This window comes from Hippopotamus amphibius, chromosome 4 (genome assembly GCF_030028045.1).
Source record: "Hippopotamus amphibius kiboko isolate mHipAmp2 chromosome 4, mHipAmp2.hap2, whole genome shotgun sequence".
NCBI lineage: Eukaryota > Metazoa > Chordata > Mammalia > Artiodactyla > Hippopotamidae > Hippopotamus > Hippopotamus amphibius.
Window position 1 is genome coordinate 13,435,866 of NC_080189.1, and position 23,549 is coordinate 13,459,414.

The following is a 23,549-nucleotide window of genomic DNA, read 5'->3' on the forward strand; positions in this document are numbered from 1 at the left end:
GCCTCGTAATCCATCTCAGAAGGGAATGAACTGTTGCCAGGTCGTGTTAGGAATGTAGCGAGAGAGAAGAGAAATGGCTACCGATGACAGTACCTGTGGCCATTGCTGCTAGGAAGCCTTGATAGCCGTAGGATCTTTTGGCTGAAAATGCTAAATGAAGAGTGGCTTTTGAAATGTTTGGGGACCCAAGTCCGTTAGTTTCTCCCTTTGCAAGAGAAAGGTCGACACAGTTGGTATCCATTTTGGGGATAAAAGGTGAGTTGGTGTGAAAGGAGTTCTTATGGGGAAGATTGCCCGCAGGTGAAGCTTAAAGACTTGGCACTCTTTCCTCCCACCAGGCGTTTGCTGCTTCTTGATCCCGTGGGGGTCCCAGAGACCCCAGGGACACTGTGGCATTCCTTGGGGGACTGGGCCTGCTGGGCTTCTTTCAGTTCCCTGGCAATGAAAGAGGAAGAATGTACATTACTTGGTCCTAAATTAGAGATAATATTTATGATCAAAACCGACATAGGTTTTTCTTTTTATTTCAGTGTTTATAGAAACAAGCCTGAACTATACACAGAACAGAAAATTGGCTCCTGTGATTGTCTTAAAAAAATGTCTAGCACATACCTGCCTCAACACACGGCAGATTCGGCTTCCTGAATTCTACTGATTGGGACATAAGTGGTCTTTAAAATTAAAGAAAAATAAGGGAACAACTCTACAGGCTATGTATGAAAGCTGCAGGGGTCCACAGAGCACAGCCCATGGGTCAAGTCTGGCCTGTTTTTGTAAATAAATTCTTATTGGAACTCAGCCATTCCTATTCATTTGTATATGGCCACTTTCACATCATTCCAATAGAGTGGCGTCGTTACAGCTAAGACCATATGGCCCACAAAGGGTAAAATGCTATCCTTTTGTTACAGAAAAGTGTGCCAGCCCCTGGTCTAGAAAGTTTCAAGAAGGCACCTGCCCCATCTCCATGATGGGTGCGCACTACTGGTGATGATTGATGATAGGCACCTGTGCCTCCATGTCTGGCTTCACAGATTACACACACCACATCCGAAGAAATAGTTATATACTTGTTGTCATAGGACTACAACTATTTGTATTTTATTTGTTAGTGGAACTAGAGCAGAAAAATATTCAGTTGCTTATTAGGAAGGATTACCTGACTAAAGGCTTAGAGTCTTCACAACTCATTACCAAGAAATCATTTGGGGGACTTTTCAGGCTAATCGTTCTAAAATGGATTGTAATCCAAAAGAAATTGGACCTCTAAGTTTATTTTAGACAAGGCCCATTTTTCATCTCCTTTTATATTTTCAACAGTTCACAGTATGTAATAATTACTTTAAAATGCCTTCAGAACCCTGCTCAAACATCACTGCCTGACCTTTATAATACCAAGCCCACCCTATCTAATTAATTCATTCCCATTTGTTAAATGAAGGAATACATTACTAAATAAATGCACGCATGGATACAAGCTTACATGTATAAGTAATAGGACTGCTTCCTTTGGCTTCAAAAAATACCTCTTTCTCTAAACATGCGCCAAGACAGAATCTCTGCCTGCCCCCAAGATTTAGTGGGTTCCTAACAGGTCCCTTCTCACCTTAACCAAGATTTAATGGGTTCCTAACAGGTGCCTTCCCACCTTAACTATGATTGTCTTACATTGAGAGATCATCCACCAGTTACTGGAGTACTGTTATCACTCAGAAGCCTGCTAATTTTTCTTTACCAGTTGTATGTCCTTGTATTTATTTGTGTTGACCGGAATTCTCTCTCAAGCCATCTAGCCACGGAGCATCCAGCCCCTTGTTACAAAGGGCCCCATGCTGCTAGCCTCTCTGTGGGCAGGGTCTCTGTGTCCTAATGTTGGATTCCACTTGAATCCGTAGAGAGGACACACTAGGCCAGTCATGTCACTGTGAGTAGTACATAAATAGATTCTTTCTCAACTCCAGCATCCAAAATCTACCTTTCCAGTGTGGCTGTCTTGAACTTTTCCAAGTTCAACTGCTGCTGAAGCGCTTCTGTTTTCCCCAGGGAGGGGCAGAGAACTCGACTTTTGGCCAGAGCCGCTGCAGAAGGCCTCTCTGCTGGATCGGGGTGGATCATATTCTGATGAGGTAGGACCAAGAGGGAGGAAACAGAAGCTTCACTGTTGGGAAAATCTCCCCACCCAAACCAACTCCAACCCAGCTTCTGCTGGTGGATTTTGTGAAACTCACTTCTCCTTTATGCAGAGGAAAGAAATAAGTGAAAACCTAGCTCCACCTGGGAGAGGAATATCATCCTCATCTGATAGCATCAGTCATCCAACCTATGACTTGTCCTTAAGTATCACATTTTAGAGCTGGCTGAATGATGAACTAGTCTAATGCCTTAATTTTAAATAGGAAGAAACTGAGGTCCTGAGATAGAAAGTGGCTTGTCTAAGTTATCGACAGAACCAAGACTAAAACCTGGGTTACTCAACATCTAGTTCAGCTCACTTTCTACCATAACTTCCTTTTTTTTCCACTTAAAATTAATTAAGGATATCCCACCATGACAGTATTCCTACAGCATTTATCTTCAGGTAGAGGATGTCTGTAGCCTAAAATGACTGGAATACAATAGAAAATACCTAATTACATACAGCAATTAGTAGTGTCAAATAATGAAGAAAACACTGACACTACCATTTGGGGAGCAACGTTCAGAGCCAGCTCCACCACTTATTATGTAGCCTTAAGCAATCACGGAACTTTGCTGAACCTCAGTTGCCCTTTCCTGGTATTTAGGATAGCAATATTCACCTTCTGGACTGTTGTGAGAATTAAATGAATTAACATATATGTATTACCTAGCACAGGACCAGCACTGAGCCATTCAGTAAGTATCAACTCTATCTAAGAACAATTTACACATAGAAATAGGTCATTAGACTAGGAACAAAAGACCACTGTGAGGAAGAGCTTGCCTTCTTTCAGGAAAGCAGAAGTGAGGAAGAAGGACACATTTGGTACTAAATTTGAAATGTTCAGGTAAACTGTGAAACTCAAATTTAATCTCCAAGAGAGTAGGTTTTTCTAAGGCTATTTTAGGGATTCTAACCCTAAGCCATGAAGTAAATCTTATATATACATTGCTTTTCTAGTATACTTCTAGCTTCTTGACAGTGTATTTTTGTACCTCTCTTTGTTTCAACATAATACCTTTTCTTGTCCCTACACATACTGAAGTATCATTAAGGACAAGTAACCCACAGATTCCTAAATTAACATTCTGCCTTTCTTCCAATAACGTAAATAACTGATGGGATTGTCAGTTACCCATCAGTAAAGTAACATATTTCCTCTATACACTCAAAATCCAACTTTTTGAGTAATATCACTATTACCATTGACAGTAGTTAAAACCCTGAAATAGGAGCCCAAAGGCAGGTTTGATTTTGGAGTTAATCAATTATCAGAAGTGAAATACAAGTCAAGGAACTGCTCTGAGTCTTGGTTTCCTCATCTGCCCACCTGGCAGGGTTGTTAGGAAGGGGAAATGAAAAAATAGAGCAGAATTTTAAAACTATGACAAAAGGTTTTCATGATTCGCTCTAAGTTTCCTAGAGCAGCGTGCAGCCTGTCCTTTTTTCTCGGGCATCCTAGTCGCGCTCCTTTTCCTTCTGTCCGTGGCGCCACCGTGTCCCCTTCCCACCTATTTGCCATTACATTTTTTCTAAAAAACAGACATTTCCCTCTTCTCTTCATTTCATAAGAGACACCACCTTGAGTAGTTGGTGAAATTCTTTGGAGAGCTCCTGGGGAGTGTCTGGAAGATTCCCCTCACGGATGTGATGCCACGCAGCGCCGTTGGCGGGTAGTGACTCTGCGCCCGCCGCCACTGCGATGGTCAGTCCCAAGGCAAATAAGTCTGCTTTGGGAAGGTGCTGGTAATTCTTCAAAACAGAAGATGGGGAGGCCAGTTAGTTTGCCAAGCGAAATGAGTCTAGACTAAACTACAACTAGCAAGAGAGATTCATTTGAATGCACGTGAGCTTAAACAGACACAGTGGGCAGGTCGTATCTGCTGTGCTTAGTGGTCTCTTTCCAGGGAAGACAGAGGACAAGGCATAAACCCACCTGATGAACAGTGCCCTGCCCTAAGAGTCAGGCAGAATCTTAGCACCGTTTTGCTCTCTCAGGCTCAAACAGGATTGAAGCCTAGGTTGGCTGATCACAGATAGGAAAGACTCCTCTTTTTTCCCCCTGATTATCATCCTGTAGTAAGTTATATTCTTCCTAGGCCAGACTCACAGACATCTTAGAAGGTGAGCAGTAACTGAAGGTCATTTCAATGACCAAAGCTGATGGTGCTATCAAAAGGACAGTAGCATGATACAGACAGGTTGGACCAATAAAGGCTTCCTTCCTACTAGGAAATCCATAAATTTAAGAATTCTAAGAAATATTAGAAACAGTAAAGGACCTTTCCCCAAAAATCGTAAAAATGTTGATTAATCCATGACTGAGCCAGATTTCCCCATGCTTTTTTTTTTTTTTTTTTTGCAGAAGTTTCCCTCCTATCTTTGGTCTCCATTCTGGATAGAAAAGGGATAGCATAAATTTAAGTGACAAAATATATACTTTGCATTTCTTGCACTGACAAACTTCATTTGAGAGTCAACAGTTTCAGGATTATAAAATACCTTCCATTTCCCTAATTTATACCTCTTGCAAAATCTCATTAGCCAGGAAGCGACTATCTCCCTCTTCCACTTTGGGTTTGCTAATTGATGTCACGTGACCCAAGTCACCTAAAAAAAGAAAAGTTCTTTAAAAGCATGTCTTTCTCAAAACTGGAATAAATGGAGTGGGTCATCAGCATAAATGTTACAGGATAACAGTGTACCTCAGGTTACAAGGCGGCAGACTCACCAATTTTATACATCACATTGGCAGAGAGAAACCAATCAGCTTCATTTTCAACCTCTTCTGGGACTACTGGAGAGTCACTTTGCATCTTATGACAAATGAAGATGTTGCCTGAAAAAAATACAGAACTGTCGTTAAGTAATGATTCCTAAACTTTTTCACCCCAGAGATTCTTTTCTGTAAATGACATTTCAGCCACCCTCCTTTTCTGTGTGCATGTAGCAAGACTACCAAGGTTTCTTTCCTTCCATGGAATCTCTCACACTACTTCTGAACAGCTGAGTGATTGATAGATAATACCTAAATCTCAAACATACCCCATCCTCTGAAGAGACTGGTGGCCTCAAAACAAAGAAATAATCAAGACCACTAATAATAACATTTCCTTGCATTTCACATTAATGAGCACCTAAACCATCCATTTCTGCTCACTTTGGCCAGTGCTGAGTTAGGAAGACTGTAGCACTAGCTGTAAACAGTCAGGATGAAGCCAATACGCTGTCACTTATCTGTGCGGTAAATTAAATACTTATTTTCATGCTTTGGCTTCACTATCTGGGAGTCTTTTCTCTCTGTCCTCTAGGCCTGAGGGGAAATGGTTAAAGCTGTTTAACTGAAATTTGGGCAGCGGAGGGCAGAAGGGGAACTGATGAAAGGGATTCTGCCAGCCAACAGCATCTTTAATGCCTGATAGTCACACAGGCACAGATGCTGACAACAGTGGGGAAAAAACTAAATACTGACTAGGTTTGATGTCCAGGTGCACCATGCCAGAGTTGTGGATGTACTTAAGCCCAAGGGAAATCTGTAGAAGGATGTCCTTGAGTTTGGGCTCTTGGAAATGATTGCCAGACTTTGAGTTTTCAGATATAGCAGCCTGCAAGCTCCCACCTAGGAAAGAACAACAGAGGGTAAGCCCACAGAATGAGAGAAAAGGTATGAATCTTATAAATGAAAGCATAGTATGTATTCAATAAATTTCTCATGAATGAACTCAGTGCAACAAGTCTAAACTGCTTCAGTGTCAGTGTGAAATATAAAATCTGCTCCCTGTCTGTACCACAGGCACACTGGAAAGAAGAATTAAGGGCCTTTAAAGAGGAAAAGAAAATGCCATTTCCTAGGTATGCAGTATGTGGCCCTCTTGCTTTGAGTACGCCTCAACTAACATTTTAAAAGTTTTACTGAGTTATTAACCAGAAGGCCAATCAGGCCTAGTCGTATAGCTACTATTGTGTGGATGAATAATTCCAGGTTGGTGTCAAGCTAGTAATTATAGGCCAGCAGTAATTTTAATATAATTGATTTCAACTTTCATTCCATTAAAATATATATCATGAAATAAGAACATATAATGATTGCTGACCCAAGGGAAATACAAAACCTCCATATACACCTAAACCCTCTTTGAGCCACCACCTTTATACTCTACTATTTATCACTGTTGCCAACAAAAAGATAAGGCCTGGGCTCATCTGACTACCTGATCTTAGATGTCCCTGCCCTGAAGGGAATAGAATGCTTCTGAACCCTTTGTTTCATTAATTAGCATTTGTTGGCAGCCTCGTCAGTCAAATTAGAGACTCCTGGGACCCCCTGTCAGTTACAAAGCCCATAGCTCCACTCTTCATGTATGTATCAGAACAGTAGGATCTGAGACGGTAACTATACTTTTAAGGAAATCCATATTTTAAAGTATCGTATGTAGAACTGACTTTAAAGGATGAGCTGCCATGTTAAAAATCAGTTCAGAAAGGAGAATTCAGCCCCTTTCAGAAACACAAAAAGGGTTACAATTCAGGTCTCCCCCCCACCCCTGGGAATCTTCTTAGGAAAGAATTTATGGACTGTTGATGACATTACTTAGAAAGGAAGAATAAGTAAAGAAAGAGTGCATTGTGCTTGTTAAAAACACAGTCACCTCGAGACTAAGTTTGCAGATGAGGTTATGAGTTGTGACAGGAAGAGGATCAAGGCCCCCGGGTCCCCACTAGCCTGGGTGTTCCTTTAGGACAGGGCCCACGGCTCGTTCATCTTCACTGTGCCAAGGGCTGGCCTGCAATAAGTATTTTCTGAACTGAATGTCTATCCTGGCAACAGAGGGAAAAGAAAAACTGAGTCAAGGACCCTATGAAAGGTGTAGAAAGAAAGAAGCATCCTAGGTTACCTAGGACCCCTTTAACATGTCCCTTTAGATTATAAGCAGAGGTATTTCGAATCCCCTGAAGAGCTACGGGTATTCAGTGAGAGTAACTAGACCAGTGCTAGCAGCACTTTTAGTTACTTAGAATCTCTATAGGTACTATCAGAGTTAGCCAAGTGAGAATTAACAATAGTAGAAGAGAAGTTACTGAAAGGTTCTCATTTATACGACTGCGTTAGAATATCCTTACTTTGCTAGAGCGAAAGCTGATTGTCCAACACACTCTATTAGAAGAGCACAATTAACTGTTCTTTACTAAATGTATTAACAAGGAAGTATGTGTTTACAGACATAGCAATACTGAATGGACTGTAAACTTCATCCCTCCTGATCTCACCCAGCTGCACTGGGGCCTTAGCTCCGTAACCCAAGGTACCTCCTGGAGTTGGCTCCTGCCAACATGGTGCCCTAGGAGGAAACAGCCAGCTCCTGGGCAGCTCTTTTCAAACCATTTTTGTGAGATGAGTTGCTGAATTCCTTCCTTTAGATAAAATGAAGGTACTCGCCCCACTTGGCAGGGGGAAAAAAAAAAAACGAGAAAAATATATCCATGTTTTCCTGTCTGCTCGTGGGGCCTAACAGATACCAAAACAAGTAAATAGCAAATGCCTCCTAACAATGAAATGCAAAAAGCAGACCAGCAGTTCAACAGGATGTTGTGATCACATATTTGCATCCTCAAACAATCTTGATGTTATGTTGCTACCAGCCACACAAGCATATCTTTCCTGCTGGTAAAGTTGTTCTTTATTTGGTGGAAAAATATAACCAGTATTCATGGTGTTCCACGGAGGACACCCATATCTAGATGTCACATCACTTGAGCAAATGTGAGAGCCACCATTTTAGGGGGACATGCTCTGTAAAGCTTCCGTGACAGGAGACATCGTAAGAAAATACTGCCTTTAGGGAGAGATTAATCCAGTCCTGAATGGGTTAGAATCTTGGTGATTGCAGAATCAACCTGCTACTGGAAAACCAGATGTCTGAGGTGGCCCAGAGGTGACTTGTAGGGGATCTTGGCTAGGGTGGCAGAGAAAGAGGGAACTTTTGATTGGTTCAGAGTTCAGGAGAGACAGGAGGGGAACTCAGATGACTGCTAGTCTCCAGTAGTTAAAATCTAAGTTATCTAAATCATCTAATTCATAATCAGAGTGAAAACCATAACTGTACATGTTCCAGCCTGACTTCTCTGAGAAGCTGGGGATAGAGGGGTGAGGGTGGGCGTGGGGAAACAGGCCGTAAGGATGAAGAGATGAGAAAGACAGAGAGGGAGAGGATGCAGGGGGAGGGAGTGGAAGGAATGAGGCACTGACTACTCTGCTACCTTCCACACACTTTGGGCTTATTATCCTTTACTTAGAGCCTCTAGGCAAAGCCTCAACCTGGATTATCCCAAACTACAAACATGGTATAAGGGCATGCTTTATCTTCCATGACCAGTTCACATTTGAAAGGTTCCACGTCTGTGAATTACATTTTGCTAAATCACAGTTACATTTTAATTGGCAAGTATTGACTGAAGTTAGCAGACCATCATGGTGAACAAACAATGATTCCCCATCATCTATCGCACTGAGTCCAAACTCCCTGCCTGGCTTTCAAGGCCCACCACAGTCTTCCCACCCTTTACCTTGCTGATCTTATTTCCTCCTACAGGGGTCACCTCAGTCCGGTGCATCTACTTAACTATCTACTGGGCCAGACCCACTCCCAGTACCATGCTTTTAGCCTGCATGCTGTTCCCCTCTGGAAGTCTTCCCTCCATTTCCCTAAGCTCTAGCAATCTTTCTGCAAGGTCAAGTCTTACCTCCTATTAGTGCTATGATGATAATAAGAATTATCAAGTTCTTACTCTGTGTTGGGACTCCACATTGTGCTGGCATTTGACATACATTGTTGCTAATTCTCAAACTACTCCCTTAAGTAAATATTGTCTCTTTACTCAGTGAGATTAAATGACATCCCAGTGATCCTACAGCTACTATGTGACAGAACGCTTTGTATCCATAGTTGTACCACCTGGCTTTGCATCAGATTGTCTCTTGTGTATTCATTGTGACAGAGCAAATGGACTAAAGCTCTTTGAAGGTGAGGACTTACTTTATCTCACTCTATAGTATTTCTCACCAGAGAGCTTAATACAGTGTCCAGCTTATAGAAGGCATTCAAATGTTGAAAAGAATTAGAAAGTGATTCAATGGAACAATTACGTGATCTTATTCTTTTTGAAAATATGAAAATTTTACATTGCCCCAGTTAAAATTTACCTTGCCCACAGGTTACAATTAGTTTTGTTTTGCTTTATTGATTAATTTTTTAATTTGATACTCTTGTTAGTAGCTAAATGTCATGGAAATAAAATCAATCTTTACAGAGAGGGAAGAAAAAAAGAATAGGGACTCTCAGGTTATGAGAAGAGGAAATTAAGAAGAGAAGATGAAGAAAAAGCCTCAACCTCTCAATCACAAGTATAAGGAAAGCATCCATTTTTTTAATCCCAAAGAAACTATTAGAAAAGGGACTTGGGGTGAGCTTATTAAAGAAAAAAACTCATGAAGTTCATGGGTAAGGCTGTAAGGAAATCAGGCTGTGAGGAAACAATAAGGGAAATGCCAGCTCATCATTGCGTAGGATGTCTGTACCATCTTCTGTGTTTCTAGCATCTTGTAATGCTACTTACTAACCTACTTGAAAAATTAATCAAGTATACAGTGTTGAAGCTTTATCACTGATCACTGTCCTCAAAAGCCAGGCTGGACATACCTACTCAGGGCTATCCAGTGGTCACTAAACTTACCCAAAGACAGACTGTGCTATGAAAAAAACTCAGGTTGGAGGTGGGGATGCCATTATCCAGTATTGCTGTGGCTAAAATATGGATGCATCCTAAAGTGATGGCAAGCTTCTATTTGGTTAGAGGCACTTTTCTACTTTACCACTGCACATTTTGATGAAAATGTATTTCTAAGAATAACAATACAATACTACAAGGCCATAGTGATCAAGACAGTATGGTACTGGCACAAAAATAGAAAGGAAGACCAATGGAATAGAATAGAGAACTCAGAAGTAAGCCCAAACACATATGGACACCTCATCTTTGACAAAGGAGGCACGAATATACAATGGAAAAAAGACAGCCTCTTCAATAAGTGGTGCTGGGACCATTGGACAGCGACATGCAAAAGAATGAAAGTAGAACACTTCCTAACACCATACACAAAAATAAACTCCAAATGGATTAAAGACCTACATGTAAGGCCAGACACTATAAAACTCTTAGAGGAAAACATAGGCAGAACACTCTATGACATCCATCAAAGCAAGATCCTTTTTGACCCACCTCCTAGAATCATGGAAATAAAATCAAGAATAAACAAATGGGACCTCATGAAACTCAAAAGCTTTTGCACAGCGAAAGAAACCATAAACAAGACTAGAAGGCAACCCTCAGAATGGGAAAAAATAGTTGCCTATGAAACAACGGACAAAGGATTAACCTCCAAAATATACAAGCAGCTCATGAAGCTTAATACCAAAAAAGCAAATAACCCAATCCACAAATGGGCAGAAGACCTAAATAGACATTTCTCCAAAGAAGACATACAGATGGCCAACAAACACCTGAAAAGATGCTCAACATCACTTATCATCAGAGAAATGCAGGTCAAAGCCACAATGAGGTATCACCTCACACCGATCAGAATGGCCATCATCACAAAATCTGGAAACAACAAATGTTGGAGAGGGTGTGGAGAAAAGGGAACGCTCCTGCACTGTTAGTGGGAATGTAAGTTGGTGAGGCCACTATGGAAAACAATTTGGAGGTTCCTTAAAGAACTACAAATAGAACTACCATATGATCCAGTAATCCCACTTCTGGGCATATACCCAAAGAAAACCATAATCCCAAAAGAAACATGTACCATAATGTTTATTGCAGCACTATTTACAATAGCCAGGACATGGAAGCAACCTAAATGCCCATCAACAAATGAATGGATACAGAAGATGTGGCATATATATACAATGGAATATTACTCAGCTATAAAAAGGGATGAGATGGAGCTATATGTAATGAGGTGGATAGACCTAGGGTCTGTCATAGTGAGTGAAGTAAGTCAGAAAGAGAAAGACAAATATTGTATGCTAACTCACATATACGGAATCTAAAAATGGTACTGATGAACTCAGTGACAAGACAAGAACAAGGATGAAGATGCAGAGAATGGACTGGAGAACTCGAGGTTTAGGGGGGTGGGGGGTGAAGGGGAAGCTGAGAGGAAGTGAGAGAGTAACACAGACATATATATACTACCAACAGTAAAATAGATAGCCAGTGGGAAGTTGTTGTATAACAAAGGGAGTTCAACTCGAGGATGGAAGATGCCTTAGAGGAGTGGGACGGGGTGGGGGGGGGGGGGGAGTCAAGGGAGGGAGGGAATACGGGGATATGTGTATAAAAACAGATGATTGAACTTGGTGTACCCCCCAAAAAATAATAAATAAAAAAAATGTAAAAAAAAATAACAATACACAACTATTGTTATGTCACCCCTTAATCATAGGTTAGAAATATTAACCATGAATTAGAAATATGTTAATCCAAAGGGCCCCTTTTTATGATTTAAGTAGCCCAGAAAAAAAGTTTTACTGGTTACTGTGTATATATGGTCCTGAAGGACCTAGGAGAATATATCTAAAGTCACTAAGTTTCAGTCCCAGCAACCTACCTCATGCCCTTACTCTGTGAGAATACTTAAAGCTCAAAGGTAAGGAGCAGCAAGAAACACTAACACTCGCCAAACATAGGAATCCACTTCAAAATTAATCAAAAGTTGGCTCTATAAGTTTACCACCCTCTCCCCCAAAATGGTACCATGGCTTACATCTTGTAGAATACCTAGTAAATGGTAAAAGGATGAATTACCATTCAAACCATTAGGGTGAAAAGTTTTCTCTTTAAGTATTAATTAAAGTGTGAAGGAAGTGATAGCTTCTGTGTATCAGCTACACATCAGCTTTGAAAGAAATACATAGCAGCATAAGCCTGAAACTCCTTCCCAGCTCAACTCGTTTTCTGCAGCTCTCTGCTTCCAAGCAAAACACTAGTACAGACTTTTCAGTACGACTCTGCTATACCTGCCATAAACTACAAGGAGGCAGAGATTTTTCCTGAAGACTTAAAAGTTCATCTCCCTCTCCACAGACATTAGACCACATACTTACCGTTGCAGTATTCGTTCTGAATGATCATGTAGTCATCTTCTGCCCACGCGGAGTAGTAACGCACCACGTGGGGGTGATGCCCCAGCACCGCATGCGCGTAAACTTCATGCATAGCCAAATTCCTAAGGGACGCAAAAGCATTGAGAAAATCGAATCAAGAGAACAGACATACAAATGTTTCTTAAAAGACAAGATATGAGGCATTATTATGACTAGCAGAACATTTGTTGAGCGCTCACTGCTTCCTTACTATTTGATCACATTTAATGTTTGTAACTCCGCAGTATGATATAGTGGCAAGGATGAAGGCTTTAGAAAGTTAAGTGACTGGCCCAGAGTCAAGCTGGTGATAGCAGATCTAAGACCAGAACCTTGGTCATCCTGGGCCAAAGTCCACGGTTTTTTGATTGAATATGGCATACATAGAGAGCACTCTTAGGTGGTCATTACCTCAGCAGCAGACCTGCTTTAATTCTTATTTTCACTGTATCACTATCTAAAAACCCAGATGGGCTTAACAAGAAATGGACTTGATTGTGGATATTGTAATGGGCCTTCTACCTTCCCTATGAAGGCTAAACAATCATTATAGCCAATATGAAACTCAGCCAGTATGATGTAGTCACAGGGACAGTCTTGGGGGCAGATGTTCATTATGAAATAGGAAATCCAACACAAAAGCAGCAAAATATAATACTTGATCAATTACATTATTCAAATGAAAGATTGCAAAAACTAATTTCAGATTCAGCGTTTTAATAATATATTCCCCAGAGTTCATAAAAAGCCATGGCTGAATCTGAAAATATCTGTTTCCTTGTGAAAAGGAAGAACTTTTGAACAAATAGTTCCGGGAATGAAATTTAAATTTTTGTTAGTTTTTCTTTGCTTGTAGTCTTTGAAACTTGACTATTGAATTTATTATTAATACAAAGTAGAGACAACCAGTGAGTTAACAATAACTTGGTAATATTTCTAATGAACTAAACTGGCACCAGAAGATCATTCCATAAATCTATACATTAAAAAAAGCAGTAAGACCAGTAGGGAAAGCCATAAGAACTACAAAAAACAAAACAAAAACACAACATGATCCCAAGTGCTCATAGTATATTTCAGGAAATAACTTATCTCCGATCTGGAAAATTCAGAAAGGTTATGAATGTGAGACGACAGTCAATGGGGGGGGGGGGGGCTGATAAAAAAAAGCAGCAAATGACATCAGTGCTCTTATTCAAAATATTTTGACAAATCCAAGTGTGTATTTCTAGTAGATTTTAAAGGTACTCACTCATCTGATAATCCTACCAAAGGTTTTGTGGAGCGTTTTATTGCATAAACACATCCATCCAGCCTCTTAATGCACTTGTAGACTGTACCAAATTCCCCGACCCCGATTTTTTCCACCTCCAAGAATTCTTTTTCATAGCGGGAAGCCATGTTGGTTTCTCGTAGAACACATCTCTGAAATATTTCAGTAAAAAGAGTAATTCTTCCTAACATACAGTGAGAATAAAATTAAGGCATATTGTATTCCTAAATTCCTCTAAATTTTCTAAAAGACTTATGGAGGCAAATCCATCAATATTCTTGATAGCAAGAATCGCCCCCCCCCCCCCCCCCCCGCCCCCGCCACCATTGCTGGCTACCTTCTCTGTGCTCTTTATAAACTTCCATACGGCTCTGTACTGACAGTTCTCTTTGCTATGTCACTGCATCTTTTTCTGTATTATTTCCTCTGTCTGGCCATACTCGCCTTCCGTATGTGTTCCTAGCGAGGACACCTCGCCCACAGCCAGAGCCGCTGCCCTCAGCTGGCGTGGGTGGGCTCTTAGAGGAGGACGTTAAACAGACAGAATACCTCCCTTTGGCTCTTGTTTACTTGTCTCACACTCTGGCTGCTAATGTTTCATCTCAAGTTGAATAAACACACTGTGTTCAGTTTGTTTCTCCGAAAATCTTAGTCTGGAGATCAAAATTGTCGAATTGATTATTTCAGAATGTGTGCAACCCCTCCCTCTACTGGCCAAGTAGCGACATCACTCGTTGCTCTGCTGTTAAGTAACTCCAGCAGGTCACTGAACTGCTTTATGCTTTCTCATTTGTAAGATGAGGATCATAGCAACTATGCCTCAGGGTCCTTTCACATATTACATGAGAATAAATAAATATGTATATATATAAATAAAATATGCTTAGTAAATGGTGGCTATGATGACAAAAATATCCAAAGATTTATATGAATCTCAATCTTTTCCTAACATCCCCCTTAGGAAGAATTTTTTCCATCTAACTTTAAGTGTTTAAAAAAATCTTGACCCTTACTAGCTCTTCATTTTCAACATCCAATCCCAATCAGTCCTCATCAACAAGATCTATAATTTTCCTTGCCCTTAGCCAGGCTCAAGCTCTGTTTCCTGCATGTCTGGATGTGCCACAGCTACCAGCCCTCTCTCCATCTCCTCTAATAGTAAGGTTATTTTTGCAAAACGATGCTGTAGAATCAGACAAACCTAATTGTTTCCCTTGAGGAGCCCACCCTTCTGATCAGAGGCCTGAAGGCTCTGGTAGTGCTTACCTGCTACCTTACCATCCTCATCTCAGACACCAAGTAGCACCTTACCACCCATGTCGCTCCCCTCCCCCCACCCTCACCCCTCCCCATTATGTACACTGAACATTATAATATCATGAAAACATGCCTATGTTCAAGCATCTTAATGGCAATTTAATATTCCACTGGCTTTAAACTATAATTTACTTGGCCAGTCTTCTATTGTTGGACATTTAGTACTCCCCCTCTCTTTTTTTTTGCTATGACAGTTAAGGCTAAAACAAACCTCTCTAGTGGTAACATTTATACAGCATTATTTTCTTAGTTTAGATTATCAAATGAGGGATGCTAGATCAAAGACTATGAACATTTTAAAAATCAATAGATACTGACACATTTAAGAGCTAAAATTTTACATATAAACCTCTGGCTTTATGCCATTTTTCTGTTTTGTCTTTTTCATTTTTGGACCTTAAATATCTTGATTTTCCCTTCACTTCTGTACCCCAGGAGTACAGAATTTTCCCCAGATCAAAGACAGAAGCAGTAGCCTTGAATTTAAGAATACTCCAAGGTAATGATTCAGCAATATACATGTTAGACACTGTCTGGTAAAGTAACAGCTAGCTAAGAATATAGACCCTGATGAGAGCCCAGATAAATTCAGCTGCAAGACATATTTACTACAAGTATGTGGAGGGCTGGGGAGGAGGGAAGGGAGAAAGGGAGGAGGGAAGGGAGAAAGGAAGGAGGGGGAGGGAGGGAGAGAGAAAGAAAGAGGCATTAGGATGAAATGTCTATGTTAGGACAGCTGGACCAAAAAACTGTGCTCACCTTGGCAGGCAGCCCTTGTTCTCCCTTGCCTTCTCCTGAATCAGCTTCCTCGCTTGGAAACAAACAAACCAAAAAAATATCAATGCATGATTAGCACTTATTGAGCCTGGTACTATGCTAGGTGTGGGTGCTGTACAGGTAAATAAGACAATTACTTCCCCTCTTCAATCGATATTTGGGAACAGGGATAAACAAATTTTCAATACAAGAACCTAGGACAGGATAAGAACAAGATATCAAGGGATACCATAGACAGCACCCAGTTAATTATTTCAAGAGTTAAAGCCTTTCCCAAAAGAGAGGACCTGTAAGCTAAAATTCCAAGAATGAGTAGGAACCAGCTAAGGGAAGAGAATAGAGTTTTAGGCAAATAGAACAAGGTATGCTGAGATGTAGAGTCAAGAGAGTGCACAGAACATATGTGAAACTATAAGTGCTTTTCAGCAGCACGATATACCATTTCCCCTGCAACACCTGCCTCCCCAAGAACCCAGCCTGTCTTAGGTTTACAGGCTGACTGTAAGTATAGCAGAACGCAGTCTAATCCTGGCTAAGATTTTTTGAATTACTTTTCACTAAGCTGAAATCTCTGACAGACACCCTCTTTGGCATGAGCAGATGCATCCTGGGTCTTAAAGTAAAATTTCAGTTTCTAGATCAGCCAGCCAGCTTTTTCTTCTGGACAAGTACAGGGTAGAAATGGCAAGTGGAGGACATTATACTCATGCAAATTAATTGATGCAGGACACTTGTGACTTAAATTTAATACTACATTCTAATACTTTATAAAATAACACCACCACAAGCAAGAAGAAGGGAAAATATCCTTTCAGAATCACTAAGTGATTTTACTAAAGTGTTATCACATTCAGGGCCAGGAATTCAAATCAGCAGTCTTTTCTTGCTAGCTTCAGTGAGAGGTGAAGCCATTCACTCTGAAGATGTACAAAGAATCCTAAAGAGCTAAAACCAGTGGAATACTCAGTAACAAGAATAGACCAGGGTACTTGTGCCAAAGTCCTATTTACTTAAGATCCAGGAAATAGTATTGCGAGAAACCCATTCTGGCTACAAGACTGATTAATACACAGTCATTGATTCCAACAGAACACAACACATTAAGTGGTCTACAGGCTTTTAGATTGTTAGCTGTGCATTTATTTTGCTGAGTACAGCAAAGCATAAATGACTGGCCTGTTTTAGAGACGGCTCCATTCTTAAAAAAGCAGCATTGAAGATACAGTAAAGAAACATCCCTGAGTAATCTGCACACTCCTTATTTAGGCGATTTCTACCATTCAGTGGCCTTTGTGGAACAGTGCAGTTGGCTTTCCATTTATTAGCACCTCCAAAAGCAACACTCTTTTCTGCTCTTCAGCCAGCCTTTCATCACCTACAGAGCTGTTCAAATCCTTGCTCTATAGCTCTCATCACCAGTCACACCACTAGACTCAAAACAGCAATATACTCTGAAATAAGAACTACACCTTCTCCAACTGCTAGCCTCATAGTAACCAGAGGGGACCCCTTGAGTGCAGTTCCATAGCCCATTCGGCTTCCTAATATAAGTCAGGTCTATTGCTTACTCTGCCCTTTTCTTTCAAAGAGAAGGCATTCTACGGTACACTTCAGAATGAAAAGGTGTTAGGATCTCTGTGACAAAGATGGTTAAAGTCAGGGTGACCTTTAGGCATAGGGAATATATAAACATGAGGCCAATTCATTCACACGGAGTTCTTGTTTATTCCTAATCTTTAACATTCTCCCACTTGACAATAGTAAGATCAGTTCGCAAAAGTCATAGCAACAGGACACTTACAGATCACCTCGGGTTTTCCTCTTGCCATTGGATTTAAGGAACTGTTTTCTATAGGACTCTGGAGTGAAGGGATTAATATTGACCAGAGCCAATGAGGTCATCTCATCAGTGAAGGGGCTAGGTGTGAGCTTCAGATGCTTAGAGCTTCGGGAGGGGATCTTCCCTGTTGAAGAAATCACCGGCTGGCTCACCTGGCCCTGAATGAGGATGGCAGAAGGCAGATCAGAATGGAGTTAGTTTAAAAAAATGGTTCTGTATCGGTCAGCTAGTTAATATTTGAACCAAAGAAAGTTACTTCTGAAAGGGACCTTAGAGGATATTTGGTTCACTGCAAACTAGTGGCATTGTAACTGGTCCTCTTATGAAAAATACAGATTCCCAGTCTGCCTCTAGATATTTTGATTCCTGGGGTCAGCACAGCAATCTGGACTTTTGTTAAGCTCCACCCCCTTCCCCTGGGCGATTCTGATAGCCAGCCATGAGACCACCAATTCTAGTCCTACCTCCAGCTTTTTAAAGATGACGTTTAAGCTTAGACAAACTAAAATGACTCTAAAAGAAAGGCCTGGTGCTTATGTTCTCAGAGTGTGTAATCAGTTTCCCTTCAACTACTCATCCCAATATTTGTTTGGTGCCTACTAAGTAGCAGATGCTGGGCTAGGTGCTGAAGGGTCCAGAGGTGAATTCCATTTCTTAAGGAATGCATAATCTGTCAGTCAGCAGTTCATCGATGTTTCAGAAATAATCACTTTGTAAGGCAAAGATTTCATAGACTATCTAAGCATGGAAAAAGAAGTTTCCAATTCCACTTAAAATGTAGCACAAATTGAGAAAAGTTCCACGAAGTGGGGTGAGGAGATTGAAAAGATTGAAAGCTCTAAGCCCTTAAGATGCAAGGCTTTGCAGTGGCTACAACTAGCATAGCAATCAGTAGGAAGATGTGGACTTACCACGCCAAGGCTTACAGTAGGAGAACATCAGCCTAAAGCCTAACCAGAACTAAATCAAACACAGGAGAAATCAAAGACAAAGAATTCTGATGAGACACAGAATGCTATTGTGACCTAAGTGCCAGGGGCCAGAGCTGTGTTCCAGATCTTCAAGCGGACAGTAGTAGACTCAGGGGCCGTGATATAACCTTGTAGTGTAATCATTGTACTGCGAGGCTCTTTCAAAAAGAATTCTACTATTTTGATATTCTCTGCCCATGACTTTTGATTATAGAAGCAGAAGCTAGATTACAGTGTGATTCACTATATAGAAATGTAATTAAAGAATATGAGGCTACAAAGAATGGATATTAAACTTATAAATACTCATTATTAAATTAACAGTAGAAGCAGAAGTACTCACTAAATGATTGATAGAAGCAGAAATGAAGGAAGCTATCGAGTACACATAGTAACCGAATGTTTTTTTTAAGTGAAGAAAAATTGACACAGTCAAGAGTTTTGACAAGGGTTTTACATAAGTCTTAGAGTTCAGAGGGTCAGCAACCCCGGGAGTATCATTGGACAAAGCCATCAATGACAAGCTATTTTCCCTTAAGTTTATTGTAAGGGCCGAGTATTGGTTCAAAAGAAATAAAACTATACTATATGGTATTTCTCAGTTGTCAGTGTGATTCAGGAAATGAATTTAGAATTCTAGGAAGTCATTTTCTGAAACAGTTTTTTTTTATGATACTGATTATCATATGGAAAATAAAATGCATCTGTCACTTATGAAACCGTGGGGCATCCACACCTGGAACACCGGATGTAGTTCTAGTTGCTACAGTTCAAGGACAACAAAAAGGCCTAGAAACTTTTCAGGAAAAAGTAAGGAAAAGTATTCATATCAAGGTAGACAATATCAGAATTCCTAGTCTGGAAATATGAAGGCTGATAGATTTTGTGAACTCCCCTTACAAGACAGGGAATGATATTATGTTAATATGGATTTCATTGCCAGAATGATAGAATTATGAGTAATCCTTTTGAAATCTAAAAGAACACACTTTGCAACAAGATTTATGAAAGTGAGTTCTGCCTAGAAGTAAAGCAGCCTGAAAATTTCTGGAAAGATAACTAGATTGAGAGTATAAACACGTTCCAGAGAGTGTAGTGAATTCTGTATGAGTAACAGCTCTTACTATAGATGATTAAGAGAAAGAAAGGAAATTTGGGGAATAGCTTCTTGACTTCTAAAGATGGTGAGAGGTGAAGGCGGCAACCTCCCACTAAGACACGACATCACAGGAACTGGAAAAGACTTAAAAGGCCCAGTTGGTACACTTAGTTCCCTTGTACTAAGCCCTTGCTTGAATCCCTGCTTCAGTGTTCCTAACAAGTGGTCATCAACTAGCATGCAATGCATTTAGCCACAGGGACCTTACTACCTCCTTAAGGAAACTCTTCTATCTAGACAATTCTCTTAGGAAATCCTTATGGTGACCTAAAGTCATTTCACATGATTTCTGGTCCCATCCCTTGGGCCAGGCTGAACGAAGCCCATCCTCCTTTCCTCTGCATCCCTGTCTTTAGCATACACCACCAATTATCATCCCTCTGGCCTCTCTCCTCTGACCTTGATCCAAACTATATTTTTCATAAAGTGTGTACTTTCCCAGTTGCATTTCCAGTGTCCCTCCCAAGCTCTGTTTTCTTTCTGTCCCTCAAATCTTGGCATTTCTAGAGTTCCTAACTTGGACCACTTCTCTTCTTACTCTGGAAAGCAGGCTGCATAAATTTATACATACCCATGGTTTCCTAAATGCTGATGGTATCCAAATATAGATCTCCGACTAAGTTGGTTTTCCTGCAGTGTAGAACCACTTACCCAACAATTTACACCATATCTCTTTCTCCAAAGCTGTACATCCTCTAATGTTACCTACCTTGATTCAAAGTACCATCTACTCAGTCAAACAAGCACGAAGCCTCACAGCACCCCACATCCCTCCTATTCCCTCAACCCCTCCATCAAGTCAGTTACCAATTCCTAAGCATCTCTCAGCTTATCACTGTCTACCACTGTCCAAGTTCTCTCTTCTCAGCATATCTATTGTGAATATTGCCCTGCTCCCATGGTCTCACCCACTCCATTCCATCCTTCACATGAAGGTCATAATTTTTCAAAAATGCCTTTGACTAAAACCATTTAATGGCTCTCTCAACACTTTCAGGATAAAATCTTGGTCTAGCTCCTACCTACCTACTCTGGCCTCACTGCCTGCTGTGCAGACCCCTGCCGCTCTGAATAACATGCACTTCTCCAGGTGTAGCATGATCTTTCCCCTCCATAACTTGGTAGATGCTTTTCCCTTGGCCTCAAGCGCTCACTCCCTTCTTTTCGTGGCAAACTCCAACTCACCTTTTAAGACCGCTCTCAAACCTTACTTTCTTTGGAAAGGTTTCCCAGATATCTTGAGATTAATTCCCCGTTGTTTCTCATCATACTCTTCTACTCCTCTGGCATACCTGATCTGAACTTTATTATTGTCGTTTATCCATTTTGTAGTCACTTTTTGAGATAGTGAACGGTTTGCCAGCAGAAGGTATGCTAGCATAAGAAGGTGTTCAGTTTTCAGTGAATGGATGAAATATACATACGGTGCCGTGTTCCCTTGCCTGTGTACCCTGGCTCAGCACCACATGCTCTCAGCCCACTCTCCCCCTAATTTCCATGTATTCAAACCATACCAACTTCCGTTGCCCTTCATGTGCTTCCTTCACCTTCATTTCTTGCCTGACCGCCCAACAGAAGCAGTCCACCCAGGAATCTCTGGCCACTCCTGAATCTCCCACCGTGTCATATCTGGAGGCCCATCTCCCTCCCAGAGACTGCCTTCTGCTCCCAGCCCACAGTGGGTTCTCCAAAAATAAATGGATGAGTGATCGGTTATCGGGGCCATTGAGAAACCCACAGGTGGACACGTGAGCGTATTAGTTTGTCTACCATTCAGACAAGAAGCTTAGTGTTTCCTGGTAGACGTGGTGCCCGTACTCAGCAGGTACAAAAGAGACCTGCTGACAGTGACTGTGCTGTCATCAGAGGCGCAGATGTTATTACGATGAACTTAAGTACCTCAAGCTGAGCCAGCGGGAAGCAGAGCTAATTCCAGGCCTGAGGCTCACACACCACAGCCCCAGCCTATCGGAGGTAACCCTGCCCCAATCCTGGCTTTAATAGCATAAATAATAGGAGATCAATCACAGCAAAAATAAAGGAATATGCTCACTTCGGACCTTTGACTATTTGCCACCCTCGGCTTATAAAGTCATATCAACAAGTTACTCTTTGTTCGCATATAAGAGAAGAGCTTATACCTCACTAGACCAAGGAAGGGAGAAGACCTTTCTGGAAAGAGCAGCAGCAAAGAGAGAAAAATATGTTCCAACAGTGAAAGTGAACATTCTTATATGAGGAACTATCAGTAAATAATCACAGAAAAATAGAGCCAGTTGGCATAATGGAAAGAACAGTAGACTAAGCCCCAAAGATCATGTTTCCAGTCCTTTCTCTGCCGTGGGCCGAGCTACAGGCCAGTTTCTCTCCTAAGACTTTGGTTTTCTCGTAGGTACAGTTCGGGCTGTAGATCTCAATATGGTTTCCAGTTCCAGTATTCTTTCACTCGTAACTTTTTCCCCACCCAAGATTTATCTGTGGCCTACACCAGTGGTTTTGGGAAGACACTTAATTCTGTTTTCTGGTAGCTTTGAATTCTTCTTCCCTTTCACCAACAAACACATAACTGAAGATACATGTACGGCCTGTGAAGCAAACCTATCACACACAGGCCTGTGCCCTCCTCCATCAGCTGAGCCGAAGGAAGGCAAACCGCGGTGGCCTGGCTCCCTGCTCCCCCACAACGGACTTACTCTGGGAGTGAAGGTTTTCTCACAGCGTGGCGGCTTGCCCTTGTCTGGCGGGGCTGGGGTTTGAGGACGTGTGAGAGAGTGTGACACCGGAGTCCTCAGACCCTGATCTGGACTTGCTTGATCTTTTTCCTGAGATGTGTTGAGGTCACGCACTTTACTGAGGGGAGTCCTGGGAGGTGTGAGCTTTGCCTCTGAACCCTGAGCTCCCAACTTCTCCGGGGTTTGGCTCCGGGCCTCCTTGCTCCCTGGTGCTTCCTTCTGCTCACGCTCTTGTTCACAAGAGGAGAAGTACAACTTCTGCTTCAGTTCTTTGTTCTCATCATTGTCACCCATCTCAGCCAAAGCGCCTTACAATCTAAGCAAGAAGGCCTCTCACGAGGAAACACTGCAGAGCTGCAGGAATAAAGAGGAGAACAGACTGTAAGCTGGCAACTCCCCAACTCTAGCCTGGCTTTCCTTCTGCCAGCTAACAGCTGCCTGGAGACGTACCATTGGTTTTCTCACTTAAGTACCAGGTACCTTGTAAGAGCTCAGCTTCTCCTTATCTCCATTCTGATTAAAGAAGCCTCCAGTAGCTGAGCAATTAAATCCAATGTAAGTGTAGAGCTCTTCTGGCTGCCCCGCAGTCTCCCTGAACCCACGTGCTGCAAACTACTAGGCAGACAGTTGGATTCTTTAATGTGGCTTTCAATATACACATTAGCCAACTGGGAACAAGCTTATTATTGGAAAGAAAGTATTTTCACTCTTTTACACCTACCATTTAGAAGTAGCGCCCTCTCCTCTCCCCTACTCCCCACCCGCGCAGTGGCTAACAGCAGTTCCTTAGAATTCAGTATCACCTGGATATCGTGATGATCCTTAAACAGCCACTAACATATCTTGGCCGGAGTTCATTTCCCTAAAAGAGACACACCTGAGATCTCTGCCAGACACACCTGTCCTAATTCAGGCAGCTCCACACCCTCCGCCCACCCCCAAGTATTAGCAGTTAAAGCTTTTAGGGAACCGAAACAGTTTCACACTGGAAAAAAGAAAGGTAGGAAGATCAGCGAACGTAGAAACAGAGGTATGTGTCACTTGAAAATGGCAATTACTGGGGCCCCATATGCCTTATTTCATAAAATATATTTTCTCA

The 23,549-nt window shown here is 41.4% G+C and overlaps 1 protein-coding gene across 1 annotated transcript; it reads right to left on the reverse strand.

Annotated features, from left to right (window-relative positions):
- Positions 1-41: 41 nt before the first annotated feature.
- Positions 42-22,744, reverse strand: WEE2 (WEE2 oocyte meiosis inhibiting kinase). Its single transcript, XM_057730599.1, has 11 exons — positions 22,412-22,744; positions 17,550-17,746; positions 15,731-15,782; positions 13,634-13,806; positions 12,343-12,464; positions 5,652-5,798; positions 4,911-5,018; positions 4,704-4,789; positions 3,761-3,931; positions 1,976-2,118; positions 42-435 (listed from the first exon to the last, which is right to left on the reverse strand). The coding sequence occupies exons 1-11, from the start codon at positions 22,742-22,744 to the stop codon at positions 279-281; spliced, it is 1,689 nt and encodes a 562-aa protein (XP_057586582.1). The 3' UTR covers positions 42-278.
- Between the last annotated feature and the right edge of the window lie 805 nt (positions 22,745-23,549).

Bases quoted from the DNA above. Each gene is read 5' to 3' on its own strand.
- WEE2 (XM_057730599.1), bottom strand. From the start codon at position 22,744: ATGGGTGACAATGATGAGAACAAAGAACTGAAGCAGAAGTTGTACTTC. The intron at 15,783-17,549 runs GTAAGTGTCCTG...TTTGTTTCCAAG, and splicing joins AGGAAAACCCGAGGTGATCT to CGAGGAAGCTGATTCAGGAG. The intron at 5,799-12,342 runs GTAAGTATGTGG...GTTCTTTCCTAG, and splicing joins TCAGAACGAATACTGCAACG to GTGGGAGCTTGCAGGCTGCT.